Source organism: Giraffa tippelskirchi, chromosome 11, assembly GCF_054371585.1.
Source record: "Giraffa tippelskirchi isolate mGirTip1 chromosome 11, T2T-mGirTip1v1.2.pri, whole genome shotgun sequence".
NCBI classification, from domain to species: Eukaryota; Metazoa; Chordata; class Mammalia; order Artiodactyla; family Giraffidae; genus Giraffa; species Giraffa tippelskirchi.
This window is the reverse complement of record NC_137285.1, coordinates 24,779,539-24,802,355: the sequence shown is the minus strand read 5'-3', so window position 1 is coordinate 24,802,355 and position 22,817 is coordinate 24,779,539. Positions and strand designations below refer to the sequence as shown.

The 22,817-nt window shown below is 44.6% G+C and overlaps 1 protein-coding gene across 1 annotated transcript in view; it reads left to right on the top strand.

Annotated features, from left to right (window-relative positions):
- The first annotated feature begins 13,917 nt into the window (after positions 1-13,917).
- The window catches only part of TMEM132D (transmembrane protein 132D), an 819,007-nt gene continuing 810,107 nt past the window's right edge, over positions 13,918-22,817 (top strand). Inside the window, exon 1 of the mRNA XM_081544711.1 lies at positions 13,918-14,751. Within this exon, the coding sequence (XP_081400837.1) occupies positions 14,673-14,751 (79 nt within the window). The 5' untranslated portion in view covers positions 13,918-14,672. The remainder of the gene's footprint in view (positions 14,752-22,817) is intronic.

The following is a 22,817-nucleotide window of genomic DNA, read 5'->3' as shown; positions in this document are numbered from 1 at the left end:
CCCATGGACAGAGGGGCCCGACGGGCCACAGTTGATGGGGTGCAAAAAATCGGACATGACTGAGTAACTAACACACTGGCAGATTTTAAAGAACAGCCCAAGTTAAACTCAAGTATTACAGTGGGCGCATACCATATAAAAGCTTATGTTTTCATTTTTAAGTTAATTTCACAATGTTTTTATTTTCATTTTTTAGGAGCATGTAAGGCTCAAGGTGGTGACTCTCATTTCTCAAGACCAGACTCAGAATTTCCTTCATCACAGTCATGGGCTTGGTCATCCTCTTTGTTTGTTAAAATGATGTAATAACTTACATTTCCAGTTTTTTAAAATATAATTTGGCTATAATTAAAAACATGACTGCCTGTGACTGCTGATTGCAGCAAGAGCTAACTCATTTGTTCTTGGATAGGAAAACAAGATGCGCTGCCACCGCTTAAGCACTAGGGGTCGCTGCATGCCCACTGATGCTGTGAGTCCACGCGGTGGTGTAACCAGTTGCCCAGAGGGTTCCAGCACCAGATCGCTGCACCTCTGTTCTTGCTGGCTGTGCAAAAGGAAACCTTGAGAGAGTCCTGTTTCCAGGTGCTGCTTTGCAGCCTTTCTGATGTATTAAAATAACAACAAAAACAACATTTATCCAGTGTCATATATATTTTATTATTTGGGGGGTAATAGTTGAAAATGATTTTCTAAATCATTCCTTCAATGATACTATAGCATCAGCCACTGCATTTAAGACCCATAAAGAGCTATTGATGTCACTGGTCATTTTTTCGAGATGGACCTGTCTCATCTGATAAGACAAAGATCAATCTAAAATAATTGATCTTATTTAATCACACTGAATGACTCCTATGTCGATCAATTTAAACACCAGACAGAGACCTTTTGACAAAATGGAAAACTGCTATTTGAGAATTGTTAGAAATAATCTTTTGAAAGACTTTTTTGTGGCTGTTTGGAGGAGGGGACTCTATGTCCTGACTTGGACCAACAAATTTGTGGGAGATGAGACAAAAGCAAGTTATTGAAATCACTGTACTGTTGAGACAAACTAGCCGTGGGGAGGAAACTGAAGTGTATACCTGATTTACTCAGTGATTGTAGAGGACTTTTATTAAGAGGAAAAGATAGGATTTTTTTTTTTTTAAGCCAGAAGTCTTCCCAGCCCTATTCTTTCCATTTATTTATTCCCCAAAGCATCCTTAAATAACTTCCAAATTAGTCCGTTGAAAACATCCTCAGATTTCAGCTTTGAAGCTGTGGAATGTTCGCTTGTAACAACTCCCGGCACTCAATTTCTCTTTGATGTTGGCAAACTCTACAAATTGCCAAATAAAGCGTTCCCTCCGTGGCCGCTCTGAGTTCCTCTGGGGCAAGATCAACTCCCTCCGTGTCATTTTCTTTTTTTTTTTTTTTTTCTCTTTTTTTTTTTTTTTTTTTTATAAATTTATTTGTTTTAGTTGGGGGCTAATTACTTTACAATATTGTAATAGTTTTTGCCATACATTGACATGAATCAGCCAAGGGTTTACATGTGTTCCCCTTCTCCGACCCCCCACCCACCTCCCTCCCCATCCCGTCCTTCTGGATCATCCCATTGCCCCGGCCCTGAACCCTTGTCACATGCATCGAACATGGAATGGTGCTCTGTTTCACATATGACAATACACATGTCTCAATGCCATTCTCCCAGAACGTCCCACCCTCACCTTCTCCCTCAGAGTCCATAAAATTGTTCCATGCATCTGTGTCTCTTATTCTGTCTCGCATATAGGGTTATCGTTACCATCTTTCAAATTCCATATATATGCATTAGTATACTGTATTGTTGTTTTTCTTTCTGGCTTACTTCACTCTGTATAATGGGCTCCAGTTTCATCCATCTCAGTAGAACCGATTCAAATGTATTTTTTTTAATGGCTGAGTAATATTCCATTGTGTATATGTACCACAGCTTCCTTATCCATTCGTCTGCTGATGGACATCTAGGTTGCTTCCATGTCCTGGCTATTGTAAACAGTGCTGCAATGAACATTGGGGTACACGCGTCTCTTTCAATTCTGGTTTCCTCGGTGTATATGCCCAGCAGTGGGATTGCTGGGTCATATGGCAGTTCTATTCCCAGTTTTTTAAGGAATCTCCACACTGTTCTCCATAGTGGCTGTACTAGTTTGCATTCCCACCAACAGTGTAAGAGGGTTCCCTTTTCTCCACACCCTCTCCAGCATTTATTGCTTGTAGACTTTTGGATAGCAGCCATTCTGACTGGTGTGAAATGATACCTCATTGTGGTTTTGATTTGCATTTCTCTAATAATGAGTGATGTTGAGCATCTTTTCATGTGTTTGTTAGCCATCTGTATGTCTTCTTTGGAGAAATGTCTGTTTAGTTCTTTGGCCCATTTTTTGATCGGGTCGTTTATTTTTCGGGAATACAGCTGCAGAAGTTGCTTGTATATTTTTGAGATTAATTGTTTGTCTGTTGCTTCATTTACTATTATTTTCTCCCATTCTGAAGGCTGTCTTTTCACCTTGTTTATAGTTTCCTTTGTTGTGCAAAAGCTTTTAATTTTAATTAGGTCCCATTTGTTTATTTTTGCTTTTATTTCCAATATTCTGGGAGGTGGGTCATGGAGGATCCTGCTGTGATTTATGTCGGAGAGTGTTTTGCCTATGTTTTCCTCTAGGAGTTTTATAGTTTCTGGTCTTACGTTTAGATCTTTAATCCATTTTGAGTTTATTTTTGTGTACGGTGTTAGGAAGTGTTCTAGTTTCATTCTTTTACAAGTGGTTGACCAGTTTTCCCAGCACCACTTGTTAAAGAGATTGTCTTTTCTCCATTGTATATTCTTGCCTCCTTTGTCGAAGATAAGGTGTCCATATGTGCGTGGGTTTATCTCTGGGCTTTCTATTTTGTTCCATTGATCTATATTTCTATCTTTGTGCCAATACCATACTGTCTTGATGACTGTGGCTTTGTAGTAGAGCCTGAAGTCAGGCAGGTTGATTCCTCCAGTTCCATTCTTCTTCCTCAAGATTGCTTTGGCTATTCGAGGTTTCTTATATTTCCATACAAATTGTGAGATGATTTGTTCTAGTTCTGTGAAAAATACCATTGGTAGCTTGATAGGGATTGCATTGAATCTGTAGATTGCTTTGGGTAGAATACTCATTTTCACTATATTAATTCTTCCAATCCATGAACACGGTATATTTCTCCATCTGTTTGTGTCCTCTTTGATTTCTTTCATCAGTGTTTTATAGTTTTCTATATATAAGTCTTTTGTTTCTTTAGGTAGATATATTCCTAAGTATTTTATTCTTTTTGATGCAGTGGTGAATGGTATTGTTTCCTTAATTTCTCTTTCTGTTTTCTCAATATTGGAGTATAGGAATGCAAGGGATTTCTGTGTGTTAATTTTATATCCTGCAACTTTACTATATTCATCGATCAACTCTAGTAATTTTCTAGTAGAGTCTTTAGGGTTTTCTATGTAGAGGATCATGTCATCTGCAAACAGTGAGAGTTTTACTTCTTCTTTTCCTATCTGTATTCCTTTTATTTCTTTTTCAGCTCTGATTGCTGTGGCCAAAACTTCCAAAACTATGTTGAATAGTAGTGGTGAAAGTGGGCATCCTTGCCTTGTTCCTGACTTTAGGGGAAATGCTTTCAATTTTTCACCATTGAGGATAATGTTTGCTGTGGGTTTGTCATATATAGCTTTTATTATGTTGAGATATGTTCCTTCTATTCCTGCTTTCTGGAGGGTTTTAATCATAAATGGATGCTGAATTTTGTCAAAGGCTTTTTCTGCATCTATTGAGATAACCATATGGTTTTTTTCTTTCAATTTGTTAATGTGTTGTATTACATTGATTGATTTGCGGATGTTAAAAAAACCTTGCATTCCTGGGATAAAGCCCACTTGGTCATGATGTATGATCTTTTTAATATGATGTTGGATTCTGTTTGCTAGAATTTTATTAAGGATTTTTGCATCTATGTTCATCAGTGATATTGGCCTGTAGTTTTCCTTTTTTGTGACATCTTTGTCTGGTTTTGGAATTAGGGTGATGGTGGCCTCATAGAATGAGTTTGGAAGTTTACCATCTTCTGCAATTTTCTGGAAGAGTTTGAGTAGGATAGGTGTTAGCTCTTCTCTAAATTTTTGGTAGAATTCCGCTGTGAAGCCGTCTGGTCCTGGGCTTTTGTTTGCTGGAAGATTTCTGATTACAGTTTCGATTTCCGTGCTTGTGATGGGTCTGTTAAGATCTTCTATTTCTTCCTGGTTCAGTTTTGGAAAGTTATACTTTTCTAAGAATTTGTCCATTTCTTCCAAGTTGTCCATTTTATTGGCATATAGCTGTTGGTAGTAGTCTCTTATGATCCTTTGTATTTCTGTGGAGTCTGTTGTGATCTCTCCATTTTCATTTCTAATTTTGTTGATCTGATTCTTCTCCCTTTGTTTCTTGATGAGTCTGGCTAATGGCTTATCAATTTTGTTTATCTTCTCGAAAAACCAGCTTTTAGTTTTGTTGATTTTTGCTATGGTCTCCTTTGTTTCTTTTGCATTTATTTCTGCCCTAATTTTTAAGATTTCTTTCCTTCTACTGACCCTGGGGTTTTTCATTTCTTCCTTCTCTAGTTGCTTTAGGTGTAGAGTTAGTTGATTTATTTGATTTTTTTCTTGTTTCTTGAGGTACGCCTGTATTGCTATGAACCTTCCCCTTAGTATTGCTTTTACAGTGTCCCATAGGTTTTGGGTTGTTGTGCTTTCATTTTCATTCGTTTCTATGCATAATTTTATTTCTTTTTTGATTTCTTCTGTGATTTGATGGTTATTCAGAAGCGTGTTGTTTAGCCTCCATATGTTGGAACTTTTAATAGTTTTTTTCCTGTAATTGAGGTCTAATCTTACTGCATTGTGGTCAGAGAAGATGGCTGGGATGATTTCAACTTTTTTGAATTTACCAAGGCTAGATTTATGGCCCAGGATGTGATCTATCCTGGAGAAAGTTCCATGTGCACTTGAGAAAAAGGTAAAATTGATTGTTTTGGGGTGGAAAGTCCTGTAAATATCAATTAAATCTAATTTGTCTATTGTATCATTTAAAGTTTGTGTTTCCTTGTTAATTTTCTGTTTAGTTGATCTATCCATATGCGTGAGTGGAGTATTAAAGTCTCCCACTATTATTGTGTTATTGTTAATTTCCCCTTTCATACTTGTTAGTATTTGCCTTATATATTGTGGTGCTCCTATGTTGGGTGCATATATATTTATGATTGTTACGTCTTCTTCTTGAATTGATCCTTTGATCTTTATGTAGTGTCCTTCTTTGTCCCTTTTCACATCCTTTATTTTAAAGTCTATTTTATCTGAAATGAGTATTGCGACTCCTGCTTTCTTTTGGTCTCCGTTTGCATGAAATATGTTTTTCCATCCCTTCACTTTCAGCCTGTGTGTGTCCCTAGTTTTGAGGTGGGTCTCTTGTAGACAGCATATATAGGGGTCTTGTTTTTGTATCCATTCAGCAACCCTTTGTCTTTCGGTTGGGGCATTCAACCCATTTACATTTAAGGTAATTATTGATAAGTATGATCCCGTTGCCATTTACTTTGTTGTTTTGAGTTCGTGTTGAAACATCCTTTCTGTGTTTCCTGTTTAGAGAAGATCCTTTAGCATTTGCTGGAGAGCTGGTTTGGTGGTGCTGAATTCCCTCAGCTCTTGCTTGTCTGTAAAGCTTTTGAATTCTCCTTCATATCTGAATGAGATCCTTGCTGGGTACAGTAATCTGGGTTGTAGATTATTCTCTTTCATTACTTTAAGTATGTCCTGCCATTCCCTTCTAGCCTGAAGGGTTTCTATTGAAAGATCAGCTGTTATCCTTATGGGGATCCCCTTGTGTGTTATTTGTTGTTTTTCCCTTGCTGCTTTTAATATTTGTTCTTTGTGTTTGATCTTTGTTAATTTGATCAATATGTGTCTTGGGGTGTTTCGCCTTGGGTTTATCCTGTTTGGAACTCTCTGGGTTTCTTGGACTTCTGTGACTATTTCTTTCCTCACTTTAGGGAAATTCTCAACTATTATCTCCTCGAGTATTTTTTCATGGCCTTTCCTTTTATCTTCTTCTTCTGGGACTCCTATGATTCGAATGTTGGGGCGTTTCATATTGTCCCAGAGGTCCCGGAGGTTTTCCTCATTTCTTTTGATTCTTTTTTCTTTTTTCCTCTCTGCTTCGTTTATTTCCATCATTCTATCTTCTACCTCACTTATCCTATCTTCTGCCTCCGTTATTCTACTGTTGGTTCCCTCCAGAGTGTCTTTTATCTCCTTTATTTCATTATTCATTCTATATTGATTCCTTTTTATTTCTTCTAAGTCCTTGATAAACATTTCTTGCATCTTCTCAATCTTTGTCTCCAGGCTATTTATCTGTAACTCCATTTTGCTTTCAAGATTTTGGATCATTTTTATTATCCTTATTCTAAATTCTTTTTCAGATAGATTCCCTATCTCCTCCTCTTTTGTTTGGCTTTGTGGGCATTTCTCATTTTCCTTTACTTGCTGAGTATTTCTCTGCCTTTTCATCTTGTTTAGATTGCTGTGTTAGGCGTGGCCCTTCTGTATTCTGGTAGTATGAAATTCCTCTTTATTGTGGAGGTTTCTCACTGCGGTTGGGGTTGGACAGGTGGCCTGTCAAGGTTTCCTGGTTGGGGGAGCTTGTGTCGGTGTTCCGGTGGGTGGAGCTGGATTTCTGCTCTCTCTTTTGAAGATAATGCGCAGTTTTTGTGAAAGCCTGACGTCCTCAGCCAGCCTTCAGAAGTAGTTTTGTGAAGTTTGGTCAGCGTTCAGATGTTCTTTCGATAAATTTGTAGAGGAGAGAGTGGTCTCTCCGTCCTATTCCTCCGCCATCTTAGCCCCGCCTCCCTCCGTGTCATTTTCATAAGCATTTGGCAGAGGGGCAGGGGGGCAGGAAGCCATCTCCTTCCATTACAACCTGGGATGTGTAACATCTTATTTAAAGGTCTGCAAAGGGGCTCATTTGCTCCCTGACAAAGGTGTATGGAACCCAAGACCCAGCCTTTCAAACCTACTGGAAACACTGATTTCAAAGGGGTTAAAGAAATCAGACCATTTGATGCTGAGCTCAGAAGAGAAAATGGGTCCTTTTGACTGTCAGACTCAGACTCACCGTGGGATGCTGGTTCAGGCCATACAGACACCAGTGTTCTCTTTCCTCTGTGATCAAGTACTTCCTTGGTGGCTCAGACAGTAAAGAATCTGCCCACAGTGTGGGAGACCCGGATTTGACCCCTAGGCCCAGAAGATTCCGTGGAGAAGGGAATGGCAACCCATTCCAGTGTTCTTGCCTGAAGAATCCCATGGACGAGGAGCCTGGTGGGCTTCAGTCCATGGGGTCACAAAGAATTGGATATGACTGAGCGACTAACACTTTCACTTTTCAAGTGCTCTCGAAGAATAGGTGGGGACTGGTTCTTTCTCTGGGAAGGATGCTCTCTGGAATAAGACTTTCAGCCTGACACCCTCATTTTCTTTTTGATGATGTGCTCAGCCCACTCTCAACCGAGGAGCCTCGTGGAACCAGGCTAAGAAGTGGCCCCTCCTAAGGACCACAGAGGCAGGAGCTCCATATCGCGATGGCTACCAGCTGCCCAGCGAGACGCCGTCAGACGGATCTCCAGCTCTGGCCTGGACTTCAGTGCTGATCAGCCTCACCAGTCTGTTTTCTCCACCCTGGAGGATAATACGGCCAGTGCAAGGCATGTATGTGAGCCTCATGATTGATACTTGTTAGCTGAGGAATGAACACAGATGTTTTCAAGCCAGAACACAGGGACCTGAAATCAGACAGGAAAGTGGAAAAGGACTCACTGTGCCGGGGGCCGGCCTGAACCAGCCACCCTGGGCACAGCAAAGCCGATCTGGTTCTGTGTATGTGATTCTTAACTTTCCAGCCTCCCTGGCACCCACATGACCACATAGAGACCCCATGTTGTGAAAGCAGGAAGGTGAGGGCTCCAGGAGAAGATGAGATGCTGGAGAGCTCATGCTTGGCCCCTGCCCCTTAGGTGCTATTGGAACATCCAGAGACCTTCTAGAAATGTGAATTGGTTCATATGACTTGACATCCCACACAGGCCTCTCTATTCCCTTACACCAACCCAAATCTAGGGTGTGCATCTGTCTCCCACCTGTTCCCTGATTTCACCTCCTGCCTTGCTCTCCAAGACTCACTCAGCCTCACCCCACTATCTTCTATCTGATTCTCCCAGTTTTTTCGCACCTGAGGATCTTTGCACTTGCTGTTCCCTCCATCAGACATGCTTAGGACTCAGATCTGCACACGGAGGGGCCTTCCCACTAGTGGGGTCTCCTTTCTAAGGTCACCTTCTCAGAGAAGCCTCGCCTGACCCCTCTGAAGTAGAAGTAGATACTGTCCTGTTTGAGTGTCTTCTTAGGCTATTTTTGAAAGTATCTTGTTCACTATTTGCTTGTCTTCTGTCTGTCCATCCTCAGGAGAATATAAGCTCAGTGGTGGCTTTTACATTTGCTAAACCTCCAGTGCCTGGCCAATAATAGGCATATAATAAATACATATTCAATGGAAAATGGGATCTGTATAAATTCCTTTCCTCAGAGTACCCCAGCCATGAGGACCCTCTCTTGGAAGTTCCAGCACTTCTTCTCTGTGGTACACTCAAAAGATCCCAAGAGATCAATAAAGACTCAAGTTGAAGGGCGGCAAGGTGCTCCACACTGCAGCCTGTTGTGGGACCCAGAGCACCTTACATGCTCACCAATTACAGCCATCACTTTAATGCAAAACCATACCTTCCTCCTTTGAGCTCTCCTGGATCATAAGTGATCCAAAGCTTAATTATGGTTCCCTCCACTGGACTATAAGCCATTTCTTGGTGAGTAGAGTTGGAGGGGTGTGGGGTTTATTTTATGCTTTGCTTGTACCCCACTCCTGCTTCTGTGGAGGCAGGCTAGATCAATGGAGGTGTATTGGTTAGGATTTTTCACATCAGCTGTCATAACAAGCCCTCAAACTCCAGTGACATAACATGATATGATCTTTTTAAAATTTATTTTTATTTAATTAATTTGTTATTTTGGCTGCATTGGGTCTTCTCTGTGGCATGTGGGCTTTCTCTCGTTGCTGCATGTGGGGGCTTCTCTAGTTGTGGCACTCATGCTTCTTTGGGTTTGGAGCACAGGCTCTACAGCTCACAGGCTTAGTAGTTGGGCTTAGTTGCCCCACGGCATGTGGAATCTTAGTTTCCCAACTAGGGATCAAACACGTGTCCCCTGCATTGGAAGGCAGATTTCCAACCACTGGACCACAGGGAAGTCCCAACATGATACAGTCTTATTTCTTGCTGGCCCTAAATTCAGCGCTGAATGTGCTAAATCCAGACTTTTCACACTTAGGGGGCCAGCCTCCTTCCTTCTCATCACTCGGCCTTTGGTCCCAGTTCCCTATTGGACTTTCATCTCCACCTGGAAGATAGAGGAAAAGAGTCATGCCGGGTGAAGGTACTGTAGGCTCTTCCTGGAAGGAATGGGCATCACTTCCGCCTGCATTCCTTTGGCCACAACTCAAATCTATAGCCACACTTAACATGCCCCCATGGACTGCAGTCCACGGAATTCTCCAGGCCAGAATACTGGAGTGGGTAGCCTTTCCCTTCTCCAGGGGATCTTCCCAACCCAGGGATCGAATCCAGGTCTCCTGCATTGCAGGTGGATTCTTTACTAGCTAAGCCACAAGGGAAGCCCTTAGGAAGGCCAAGGCACCTGATTTGGCTACAGGTAGATAAAGGGGGTTTTAGTGAACAGGGAGCATCCATCACAAGCTCCCGTGAGTGAACAAGTGAGTGAAAAGTCCAGGAGGTCTTTCAATGGTGCATTTATGGCAGAGGCAGCCTTGTAGGCTCTCTTTGCCCTCCGATAGAAGCCTCACCCCCGATGGAAGGGCCCCCAAGGGCTGGTGAGGCTACAGGTAGAAATGCAGGATTTCTTCCATGCAGCACTGCGTATAACTTCAAAGAAGACTATTTAAGGCCCTGCTGAGCTTTCTGTATTGATCCATGAATCAGTAAAATAAGGCAAAAGGAGCACCCTACTATTAATCTTTGCTAAAGAGTCTACTTCTTTAGGGTCACCTTGGGGTTACCTGGCGAGACCAGGAGTCACCTGGTTTTTTAACATCTGCTTGTGGACCCCTGGGAGGACATGAATCAGAAGGAGATGAGTAGAAGAGTCTACATTTCACTCTGGTGACCCAGAAGACCCCAGAACTACGGAATGGTGATTCCTTTCTCCTGCTGGATGTCTCATGTGACCTGGAGGGGGCTTTGTCTCCCTAAGTCTGCTGCTGGGCTGGCTGATGGGGGTCCCTGTCTTGGAGCAGCTGTACCATCTCAAGCATGTCGTCTATTCATCCCCCTTGGCAGGGATGTGGGGAGGTGCAGAGTGGACAGTCACAGGTGGGTTTGCCACTGCCTCATCTCGGAAGGGCCCTCATGATTTCCACTAGTGTTTAACTGTCCCCTGAAGGGGGGCTGAGAAACATCGTCATCCACGTGCAGGAAGCAGAGACCAGCAGACCCTGCACCGTCCTCAAAAGCACTTCACGGGGGATCTCCAGGATGCTCTGTTTGAAGGGATGACCTTGCCCAGCCTCATCAGGAAGGGTGAGAGGCATCACTGCTGTGCACAATGCCCTCCACATCGGAATGCTGTCTCCGTTCTCTAAAGAGACAAGTCCTTGGATCTGGCCATTCTATTTCCAGGCCAGCCCACGGATTTGGGGAAACTGAGAAGAAAAGAAGTTTCAGGGGACTTCCCTGGTGGCTCAGTGGTAAAGAATCTGCCTGCCAATGCTGAAGACATGGGTTCAATCCCTGATCCAGGAAGATTCCACACGCCATGGAGCAAGGAAGCCTGTGCGCCACAATTATTGAACCCCCGTTCTGGAGCCCGGGAGCCACAGTTAATGAAGCCCATGCACTCTAGAGCCCGTACCTCGTAACAAGAGAAGCCACCGCAGTGAGAAGCCTGCACACTGCAACCCCCACTTGCCACGATGAAGACCAGCACAGCCAAACATAAATAAATCAAAATAACCATTTAAAAAAAATTAATAGAAGTTTTGGAAAGGCTCTTCTGCACCCTCAGGGACGACTGATCTGGTAGCTTGCGTGTCATCCCCATGATTCTCAAACTTCAGGCATTTCTCACCATCTTCATGAGTTCTGTCAAGGGGGGGATGATGACAAATGTCCTCGTGTTACTAGTGCTTCAATGCTCTCCTTGAAATAAGCCCAATGCTTCAAAAACTTAGGTAACGTAATTGAAAATGCAACTTACATCACTAAAGGGAGACTGAGACATCAAACACATTAATAGCCAAAGTAAAAATAAAACTAGCATTCAAAAATTCTAGCTAGACACCATCACCCTGCACAGAAAGATCTGCCTTCTGTTTTGAAACCAAGGACATTTATAATCGTGAAAAGTCGTCCTAAGAGTTGCTCACGCTTCGGCCCTTCTCCTTGATGTGATCAGAAGGGTTGGAAGAGGAACGGATTCCGTTTTAGAGGAGCCCCCATCTTTGTGGTATCCAGAAGCCTCCTATAACCACTCGTGGGATAGTTCCCTTCCATCCTGGAATTCCACCTTCATCGTTTCCTGGTCTTTCTGGAAACTGCTGCAGAAAAACGTTTTGTTTTTATGGAAAGACGACCCAATCCAAACTGCCTGGTGTCCCAGCTTAATGCACAAAGTGGGAACAGTTAGTACTATTTAATTACTGACAGAATTAGGCTTACAGATTGATTTATGGCCTTGCAGAGGAAACAGATATTCTTGGAGGAAAGCAGATTTCTCACAATTAATTTGAGGCAGGCTTTTCGGATGGGAAGTGCTCCCAGAGGCCTGGGATGCTACTGAAGAACTGGCAGGCCTCAGCCTACTTCTCTGAAGTCTTTCTAAGGCGTTGCCTCTCCCAGGATTAGTTGTGCTAATTACCCAAAGAAGATTAGATATATTAGCTAGAATAGCGTCTTGGAGAGTGAGTAGCCATGCTTACATCGTATTTCAGCCACTGATCCAGTACCTGGAGTTGCAGCTCCCCAAAACCTGAACACCAAAGAGTAGAAAAAATTTTTGTGAGTCAACTGTGTATAATGGGGAAATAGTTTACCCTGGAACCTGTTACTTTTTGCCCTGAGGATGCAGATAGAGAAAATTTTTTGCCATGACATATCTCCCTTCCTCCCCCCAAATGTACTCGGTGATTGCAGTTCTGAAGAAAAAAACCAAAAACCAATTTGAATTAGAATACATAAAATGATTGTTTTTAATAAAGCATAGGATCATTAGATCCTAGTCAATACATTTGAAAAATGTTTTAGAAATAGACTCTGTTTCACGTTGAAATGGACTCTGACAACTTGGAGTTGGCATTTTGTTCAGTCTACTGGCTCCCCCATTAAGAGGACAGGTGGAGGTGTGCCAGTGACTAAGCCTCAGTTTCCCCATCATTGAGGTGGAGGGGATAGCGGACTCGACCAGTGGTCCTTGGATGGGCAGCATCACCTGGCAATTGTTAGAAATGTAGATTCTTCGTGTCACCTAGACTTGATAAATAAGAGGCTCTAGGGGTGGGGGTGGAGGACTCACTATCTCAGGTGATGTTGATACTTACTCAAATTTTGCAAGCACTGAAACACATAATCTCTTAGGTTCTTGGCTGTATTAACTCTTTATAGAGTTTTATAGGCGAGAGATGCAAAGTGAAAAGGCAGAAAGTTTAAAAAGTAATTGAAAACAACAACAACAACAAAATCACCCAGAAAGACATACAGACATTCAGAAAAGTAAATATAGAATAAAGTAGAAGCCACATCTCACAGAGAATGAAACCCAGACACTCTTGAAAATTTGCAAGCTAAGCACTCAAAGTGTTGATATATTTTTGCAATGACGGGCATATAAAATAAAACTTCCGTGGCTCCCTTGGCACAATGATAATGACCCATTTTTACCTACTGAGGTAAAGTCACCTCATTTGATTTAGTTGTTGTCGGTTTACAATATTCTTTACATATTCAGAACGCTTTCTCTCTCTCTGATTTCTGATTCGGGTAGTTCAAAGGCTCCCATGGAGAAGTCCTTGGGCTAAAATCAGAGGCACTGATGCTCTGTAGCCTTGGTTTCCAGTATGTCTTAATTAGGCATTCAGGAAGGATAAGTGAAGAACTCGTCTTTTATCTACTCAAGGCCAAGTTGGCCCCTAACGGATCCATTCCCAGTTCCAAATGGGCCAGAGGGGACTCAGGACGGAATTCTTTTAGGATCAGTGACTTGGTGGTCATTCCAGGATAGAGGCGGGGTGAGGCCAGCATGACCCTCAGGACGGCTGGCAAGTCGGAAGTCCTCCTCCCCAGATACTGTTGGGGAAGATCCAGGGCGGGGGTGAGGGGCCCTTTACAGCCATCTTCGCGTTTACTGGCAGGCGGAGAGCCTTAGAAACCCTCAGGACAGAGGACCTGCTCTTAGCTTGAGGTCTGACTAGCAGAAGGTAAATGGCCTTCTTGACACCTGTTGGGAGAGTGGGCAGCTCCCTGCCGCCTCCTCCGAGCTGGCCGAGCTGGCCGGGTACTAGCCCGCCTTCCAGCCGCTCCACTCCCGCTCCCGCGCGCAGGGAGGGGTGGCCGGGAGGGTGGGTGAGGGGCAGACCCGGAGAGGTGGGATTGACTGTGCGGATTGGGGCTTGCGGCTGTCACTCTGAAAGGGTGGGGCTTTTTTAAAAAAGACAAATTTTTAAGGCAGACCCCGAGTCCGCACCCGGCACCGTGGCGCTCGCGTCCGTGCCGGATGCAGTCTCGGCGGAGCGCGGCCGGCTCCCGGGCGGCTAAGTCCCCGGACCCGCGGGTCCTCCTCCGCGCACGGCTGGCGCGCCTCCCCCAGGCGGCGGGGGCAGCCCTGCGTCCTCGGAGCCGGTAGTGCGCGCCGCGCGTTTAGGGCCCCGCGAGCTTGAGCCCGGGCGGGAGCTGGGCCGGGGCGGGCGGCGCGGGGAGTGACTGCTCCCAGCCAAACTTTGGCGCCGGTGCGCGCTCCGGGGCGCGGCCGGGCGGGATGGGGGCCGTGCGCCCGGGCGCCCCGCGCCGCTCCGGGCGCCGGGCCACCAGGCCGGAGGTCCTCGCGCCGCCTCCGCCCGCGCCCCAGGCGCCGCAGCCCGGCCGCCCGGCCGCCCGTTAGCCTACCCGCGTCCCCGAGCTCCCAGAGGCGCCCTTTGGGGGCCACCTGGGGGCCAGTCCTCGCTGGGTAAACGAAAAGGAGCAAATCCGCGTGGATGAAAATAAAAATATCCTGGTGGGGGTGAAAGAGAGGTGGGGTTTGCCTGCGCGCGCGTTGGACTCGGGAGAGCAACTCCGGAGCGGCGTGCGGTGTCGCCTCCCGGCCGGCCATGGACTGGCGGGAGGAGGGCGCAGGGCGCTGCGGCCGCTCGCGCCCCTAGCCCGGTGCTCCCTCGCCTTCCCGCCCCGCTCCGGCCCTCGGGGAGTTTGGCGACCGTGTCTTCATCGCCCAGACAGCGCCGGGGAGACGAGGATCTGCGCTCCGGGTCTCCGGGATGTGCGCGTCTGAGATGGGGACGCTGTGGCACCATTGGTCCCCCGTGCTCATCAGCCTGGCCGCCCTCTTCTCCAAAGGTGAGGAGACGCCGCCGCCGCCGCCACCTGGGGCCCCGGGACGAACTTTGCTGGGAGTGAGTGTGTGGGAGGGTGTGCGTGGATGGGGGTGGTCGGGAGAGTGGGTGTGGGTGTGCGTTGGTACGTGTGCACGCGCGCGCGTGCGGCAGCCAAGGTCCTCCGCGGCCCCTTTGCATCAGGTGCCTCCCGGGAAGACTTGGGCGGGAGGCCCTGAGTGAGAGTGCCAAGGGCGGAAAAATAGCCCGGTCCACCTGGCAGTCTCGGGGAGGGGGTCGCGTGGAGAACCTTGAAAGGAGACATGGGCCCTGGGAGGGCTGAGGAAGATGTCCGAGGAAGGGATTGAAATGACCTCCTGGAAAGGTTCTGGAATTTGGACTTGACTTTTTCTGCTGGCAGGCACCCGTGAGAATATAATTCCAGAGCGCGCCTCTGTATGGGAATGCAGTTGAGTGTATCCGTCGGCTGCGACGCCTATGAGATGGGGCCCGCTCTGGAGAGATGGCCCCGAGTTTCTCGAAGAGAGGTTTGGGGGGCAGGCTTCTCTTCCTTTGCCTTCTGTGGCTGTTTGTCCGGGGGCAGCATCCGTGAGGGCTGGGCGCGGAGTTTAAACCGTGCTTATCACCTGAGTTCCCCCAGCAGAGCCCCTGATTTGCGGCTGCCAGAAAAGCCGGGATTCCCCATCTGCTTCCCTTCTGTCAGCATCCCTCTCTGTCATTGGTACAGCAAGTTGGAATGCTCAGGGCACGAATTCCTTGAAGGGAAATTATTTGATTCACACGTGAGGTTGTAGAAAGGATCAGCAGTTCTTCCTGCTTACTGATCAGGACTCTTTATTTGTGTGTGGTTCCTTCTCCCAAGAGCCTCTTTCCTACAGAGAGAAAGAGAAGAAACGTGGAAGTTTTTAGGTCTCCCATGTGTGTCCCCAAATCCCTGTAAACAGATTTTTGTTTTCCCGAGAAGATTTCTGAGATGAGATTGCTCTCAGAAACTTCAAAGCCAATTATCATGCACAGAGCCTTTTAATTACAGGAATTTTCTGTCTCAGAGCCCTTCCGGCATCGCTGAGGTTACATTGCTTTAGATCTGACAATAGCCGGCTTTTGTGCGGGTGTGATTTAGGAAGAGGGTGACCCGTGCCCACTCTGCTTGGCTGTCTTTTCAAGTGTGGTCTAATGGGCTCATGTCTCCTAATTATGAGTTAGAACAATTCTGAGGGCCAACGCCTCCGGGGTTTTTGATGTGCACAAGAAGACGCAAGAAAAGGTTGATGAATTTGGCGAAGTCAACCCAGGCAGACGTGAGGTTAAAAAAACCTGAATCCACAGCAACAACAGCCCAGCAGACTTGCTTTTTGCTACGAGGCATGTTTTTTATTGGTTGTCGCTTGATTTGATAATAGGAATGGACTCCTGTGTTTTATGCTGCAGTAACAAGGTTTATTAAGAAAGGTAGAGAATAGCTTTGTAAATATGACCTGACTATTGTGTTTCCTTGATTAGGTACATAGTTCTCTTACTGATCTCCTTATTAGACTGAGTAGGGTTGAAAAGAAATGTATTTCGCCTGATATTCTCTTGAACTTTTTCAAGTGGAAACACTGAAAATGTCCTTAAAATGAGAAACTCTGATGTGAAGGTCTTGGCTTATGGAAAGATGCTGTAAGCCCAGCCTATGGCATATTTTGAGTTGAACACCCCTAAAATCATTCTGTCCTATAAAATTTCCTGGTGCCGATAATAGTGGTGTTTTAAATGCAGGGACCATGCAGTTCTTGTTCCATTATGTTTAAGTCACTTTGCACTTTCAGATCCTCTGACTGCCTGAAAGTTCTGAACCAGCTTGAAATCCAAGATGGACTATATTTCAGAGGATTTTGATTGGAAGAAAACATATGCATAGACACACACCCATCCAAAGTGCCCAATTTATCTGGGTCTGATGGAAAGATGGAGATTATTACTAAATACTAAATAATGCTTCAACATATAATTGTTTTTACTGCATTGCTCGAGTTCTTTCTAAAGATGAAGCCTTAAAGGAACAGATGTGCACATTTTAATAACAGGCTAAAGTCTTTGAACTTCACATTTGTTTAAATTTTATGCACAGGAAGTGATTGGACATAGAGCAACCTCATAGATCTTTTGAAAATCAAATAAAAATAAAATGTCATTGCACTTCTATCCCTTGGGAACTGGGAACTCTACTATGACACAAAAAGTTTGATCAGCACTGTTGTCAGGCTGTCCCAGCCTTTACTGGAGAATGGTTTTTATATCAAGTCATCAGAGGGCTTGTGTCTTAAGTTTAGGATATAATCTTACTTGAAAACTTCATGCAGATTACAGCTGTGCCAGCTTGCAAATGTGGTTTACTGTGTTGCTGTTGGCTTCGTGGAAGGGGGCAGGGCATGGAAAGGAAAGGGGCCCAAAGACAAATTAATGAGACTGTTAAAGCAAGTTCACCTGTCGGCCACATAGTGAGGCCAGACAAACTGAAACGTCAGAATTTGGAACAGAGAAAGGTTTATTGCAGGACCATGCAAGGAGACAGGTGGCTCATGCCCTAAAAAGCCTCGAGCTCCCTGAAGAGTTTTGGCAAAGTGTTTTTAAAAGCCAAGGAAGGGAGGTGGTGGTGGGGTCACAGGGTACCTGATCAAATGGTGCACAATTCTCTGGCTGGTGATGAGGGAACAGGAGGGGTCACAGGTGTTAACTTTATCTATCTTTAGGCTCCAGGGGGCATGGGGCTATGTGCTCTTGGTCCTCAAGTAGTTAACATTTTCCATTTGGTGGTGAGGTTTCTTATCTGCAAAACAACTCAGGAAATGTGCATCAAATACTTTATTTAGGTACTTCAGAGAGGAGCTAAAGCAGAGGATATGGGGAAAGGCCTGTCCCAGGAAGGTCCCAGGGATTCCTTTTCTTACAAGACTGTGCATGTGTTAGTTGCTCAGTCATGTCTGACTCTTGGTGACCCCATAGACTGTAGCCCGCCAGGCTCCTCTGTCTATGGAATTTTCCAGGCAAGAATACTGGAGTGGGTTGCCATTTCCTTCTCTAGAGGAGCTTCCTGACCCAAGGATCAAACTCTGGTCTCCTGCATTGCAGGCAGATTCTTAACCATCTGAACTACCAGACTTACAAGACTAGCGAGGGGCAAAGGGCTGGACAGTCTTTCAATACAAAATCAGGAAGGCTGCCACATGTAGGCTGCTTGTCATGACCCTGACCTGCATCCCCCAGAGTTGTGTTTTCTTGCAAATGCCAGTGAGAAGCAGACACTCAGAGGCCTGGGATCCGGGAGGGGAGATGCTGGGGCGATGGGGCACCGTCTCCAGGCTGTGCCAGTCATGTGCTCCACCTGCATCCCGGGCAGTACAGCCAGCCTGCTGGGCAGTGGCATTGTGAGGGCACCTTCTGCAGAAAGTTTCCACCTTGATAGCTTTCTTCTTAGGTCAGAACTGAAGTGTCCGGGTGGCCGAGCATCACCTCTTATTTAGGAATATCCTCCCACATCCCGTCCTTCTGGACTAGAAGGAGCTTCAGTTTACAGTGACACTTTGTCTGGGCTCTCGGGGAGGAAGACATATTCCAGGAGGGAGATTTTGGGGTGTGTGTGTGTGTTTGAGAGAGAGACAGGGACAGACTAGACTTCACTGCTTACATTTAAACAGTGTCAAAATTAAAGGTCTAGGAAATGGGGAGACCATGAAATTTCATTTTTCCTGAATTAAAAAGTTAAATGCTAACTATGATTTTACAAAAAATACTTAAATGCATAGAAAGTTAGAATTCTTAAGTATTCAGATCTGCTTAATTAAATAGTTCAATTCTGAAAGCCAAGGGAAAGTAAAAAACAAAACAAAAACTCCAAAAATACCCTATTGCAGAAGCTTACTTGTTGTTCAGTTGCTAAGTCATGTCTGACTCTTTGAGACCCCATGGACTGCAGCATGCCTAAGCTTCCCAGTCCTTCAGTATCTCCCAGGGTTGCCATCCAATCATCTCATGCTCTGTCGCCCCATTCTCATCTGGCCTTCAGTCTTTCCCAGCATCAGGGTCTTTTCCAATGAGTTGGCTGTTTGCCTCAGGTGGCCAAAGTATTGGAGCTTCAGCTTCAGCATCAGTCCTTCCAATGAATATTCAGGATTGATTTCCTTTAGGATGGACTGGTTTGATCTTCTTGCAGTCCAAGGGATTCCTAAGAGTCTTCTCCAACACCACGGTTCAAAAGCATCAATTCTTTGGGGCTCAACCTTCTTTATGGTCCAACTCTCACACCTGTACGTGATTACTGGAAAAACCACACCTTTGACTATATGGACTTTTGACTTTTACATTTTTACACTTCTGTACTTTACCCTTGACTTTTACATTTTTAAAATTCATCTATCCATTTATCCATTCACCAATTTATTCAGCCAGTCATTATCCATACATCTATGTATTCATCCATGTATCCCTCTATTTATCCATCCTTTCATCCATGTGTCCATCCATCCATTTGTTCTTTCATCTATGTAGCCACGTATCCATCCTTAAGTCTCAAAAGTTTGATAATTCAATAACATTTCAAAGAGCACAAAGCCATGCAGAAACTATTTGCCAGTGTTCTGAGGACACAGGATTAGGAAGATGTAAAGTCAAGTAAAGCGCGCAAATCATCCATGATTTTAAGTCATGAGCTCAAACCCCTTCCGTTCCATGTTCAGTTCACTGTTACTTTCCTCTTCTGCTTTTCTTGTCCCCTCTGCTTCCTTATTTTATCACAGTAGCTGCTTTTGGAGCACCAATTGTGTTATTACACACTTTATGCTGGCCGTAGGATTACAGCAGTGAGAAGAACCCACACTATCCTCACAGAACTGGCAGTTTATAGAGGAGACAGAGAAAAGTGTTTAACTATATAAAATTGTAAGACTTCTCTGGTGGTCTGGTGGTTAACACTCCACACTCCCAATCCTGGGGGCATGGGTTTGATCCCTGGTCTGGGACCTAAGATCCCGCATGCCACCTGGCACAGTAAAAAAAAAAAAAAAGTAATTATACATTACATAAAAATGTTATATAAAGGAATGCCAGCTTTCAACTGCGATGTGCTAGAGGCACAGAGCAAGCATCTCTGAGTGCAGGTACGTTGGCCTTGAACTTAAGAGCATCCGGGGAGTGGCTTAGTGTTAACAGAGAGAGGGTATATGAAAGGGAGGGTGCAGACACGTACGTGGACTCCAGAGGGCAGTGTGGCTGGACAGAGAGAGCAATGGAGCTTGTGGTACTGCATGAAGGGACAGGATGGGAAGGGGCCACACTGACCTGGGAATAGGCAGCAGTCAGCTGGGGTGTGGAGGTACCCATGGCGTCCAACCCTAGTCTTCTGCATTGGCGGGTGAATTCTTTACTTCTGAATCACCCAGGTGACACTAGTGATAAAGGATCCACCCGCCAATGCAGGAGACATAAGAGGCGCGGGTTCTATCCCTGGGTTGGGCAGATCCCCTGGAGGAAGTCATGGCAACCCTCTACAGTATTCTTGCCTGGAGAATCTCATGGACAGAGGAGATCAGCGGGGTTGTGAGGAGTCAAATACGACTGAAGTGACTTAGCACACATTCATGAGTCACCAGGAAAAGCCCAGATGTTGGGTACAGACCGACTTTAATCAGAGGGTCTGTAAATTTCTTGTAGCTTCCTTAACATCTTGCCACAAACATGATGACTTAAAACAACAGAACTTCATTCTAGTATAGTTCTAGAGCCAGTAGTCCAAAATCAGTGTCCCTGGGCCAAAATCAAGGTGTCAGCTAGAGGCTTTAGGGAAGAATCTTTAGGCTCCTGGTGACTGCCTGTAGTCCTTACTTTATGGCAGCATCACTGCAATTTTCAAGGTTGCCGTCTTCCCATCTCTCTCTGTTCCATCCTCAAACTGTCAAACCTCCTATGCTTCCCTCTTACGTAAAGATACAAGTGATTGGATTTAGGGACCCCTGGGAATAATCTGGATAATCTCCCATGCTACTGTGATCATATCTGCAAAGACCCCCTCCCTTCCCCCTCCCCCCTAAATAAGGGGACATTCACCGGTTCAAGGGATTTGCACATAGATATCTTTTGGAGGGCACCTTTTACAGGGGTAACATTCTAAAACTATTTTCTGTCTCCTCTCTTTAAGTTTTCAGTACTTCTAGAAGAAACGTCTGTGTATTTTTCTGCTTTCTCTCCAGTACTTAGTGTAGTGCTTTGGACCCTGCAGGGGCACAATAAGTTTTTAAGTATCCTTAGGACTGTAAATTATTGTTAAAAGAAACTTTGTGTGACAGTAAAATGGTTTGATGTTGGTTTTGTTTTTTTCTCCAGTAATTCAAAGTGCTGCAGGACATACTTTGGTCGATAATAACAGCGAATTTTAAAGTAATTATTGTATGCCAGACACTGAGCTGAGTGATTGATGAAAATGGTTTTTGTGAATTTGCAGATAAACCCAGTGGGGTGGATTTTATTCACCCCATTTTGTAGATGCAGAAATGGAGACTCGGAGAAATAGTGCCCAAGATCTTACAACTAAAGCAGCACAGTCTCAATTCTGATGCCGAAGCACCTCACTGTTAGCTGTTTTACATCCTGCTCATGTTTATGTATGTTACTAAACACGAATCCCTTTGTCAGGCAAAAATTACGTCTGGTGCTGGACTTGATAAACTTTGTGTACAGAGTGGCTTCCCCGGAATTTCAGCTCCAAGCTGTGGATGTGGTTGGTGCTCATTATTAGTTGCAGGAAATGAATAAGTGAATATCCTGGTTTTTTTTTTTTTAATTTTCTCAGTCTTCATTTTTCCAACAGCAATTGGGAAAGATACCAAAAAGGGATTAAAACATAGATTTTTAAGTATAATTTTATTTATTTATTTGGCTGTGCTAGGTCTTTGTTGCTGCTGTGGGCTACTCCCTAGTTGCGGTGCATGGGCCTCTTACTGTAGTGGAGCGTGAGCTCTAGGCACAAGGGCTTCAGTCGTTGTGGCATGTGGCCTCTGGAACACAGGCTCAATAATTGCAGCTCATGGGCTTAGTTGCTCCGTGGCTTGTGAGATCTTCCCAGATCAGTGATTGAACTCATGTCTCCTGCACTGGCAAATTCGGATTCCTCTTTGCTGAGCTACCGGGAAGCCCCTAAAACATAGATTTTAATCCCAAGGCTGTCACAGGGGTAGAGGAGGTGATCTGATGTTGAGACATGGTGTGGTTGTCTCCGAGGCCAGGATGCTGAAGCGTCTTCGGTTGTGCTTCCTGAATCCAAGGTTCCCATCATTAATTCATCACCTCAGCTAACACGCATGGGTCCTGGTGGAGGGGAGACTGACGTGACCTCTGTTCTAACAAGACGAAAACTCTGGGTGACTCAGGTGACTCTTTAGTACTATTGTAAAAAAAGAGAAAGAAGCGTGCAACATGAAGGCAGACAAATATTTTTCCTGTTTCCAAAAGAAGAATGTTAGGTTCTGTGAACATATGGATTGGCGAGTTTAACTTATGATGCCAGACCACAAGCTTGAATGAGTTGTGGGGAGAATATTGTGCGGGTTCTGGCAGAAGTGAGTGGTGATCATGGGAAGCCAGCATGGATTTGTCATGACATGAGACCAGAGACAAGATATTTTGATATCACTTTTATCATTCATTTAAAAATCTGCTCTAAAAAAATCTATAGAAAGAATTAAGAGGAGCACCCAACAGCTTGAAGCCAGGGTTGTATTCATTTCTATGTCCATTTTAAGGGTCCCTTTTATTTATTTAAAAAAATTTTTTTGGTCTTTCTAATTTTACTGTTTTTCAAGATCTGGCTACTTTTAAAATCTTATTTATTTAAAAAATTTAAATGTCAGGGGACTGATATGTTCCTAAAATCTTTACTGTTTTTTTTTATTGAAGTTTAGTTGATTTATAATGTTGTGCCAATCTCTGCTATACAGCAAAGTGATTCAGTTATATCTGTATAAACATCCTTTTTTAATATTCTTTTCCATTATGGTTTGTCACAAGATCTTGATTATAGTTCCCCAGGCTATACAG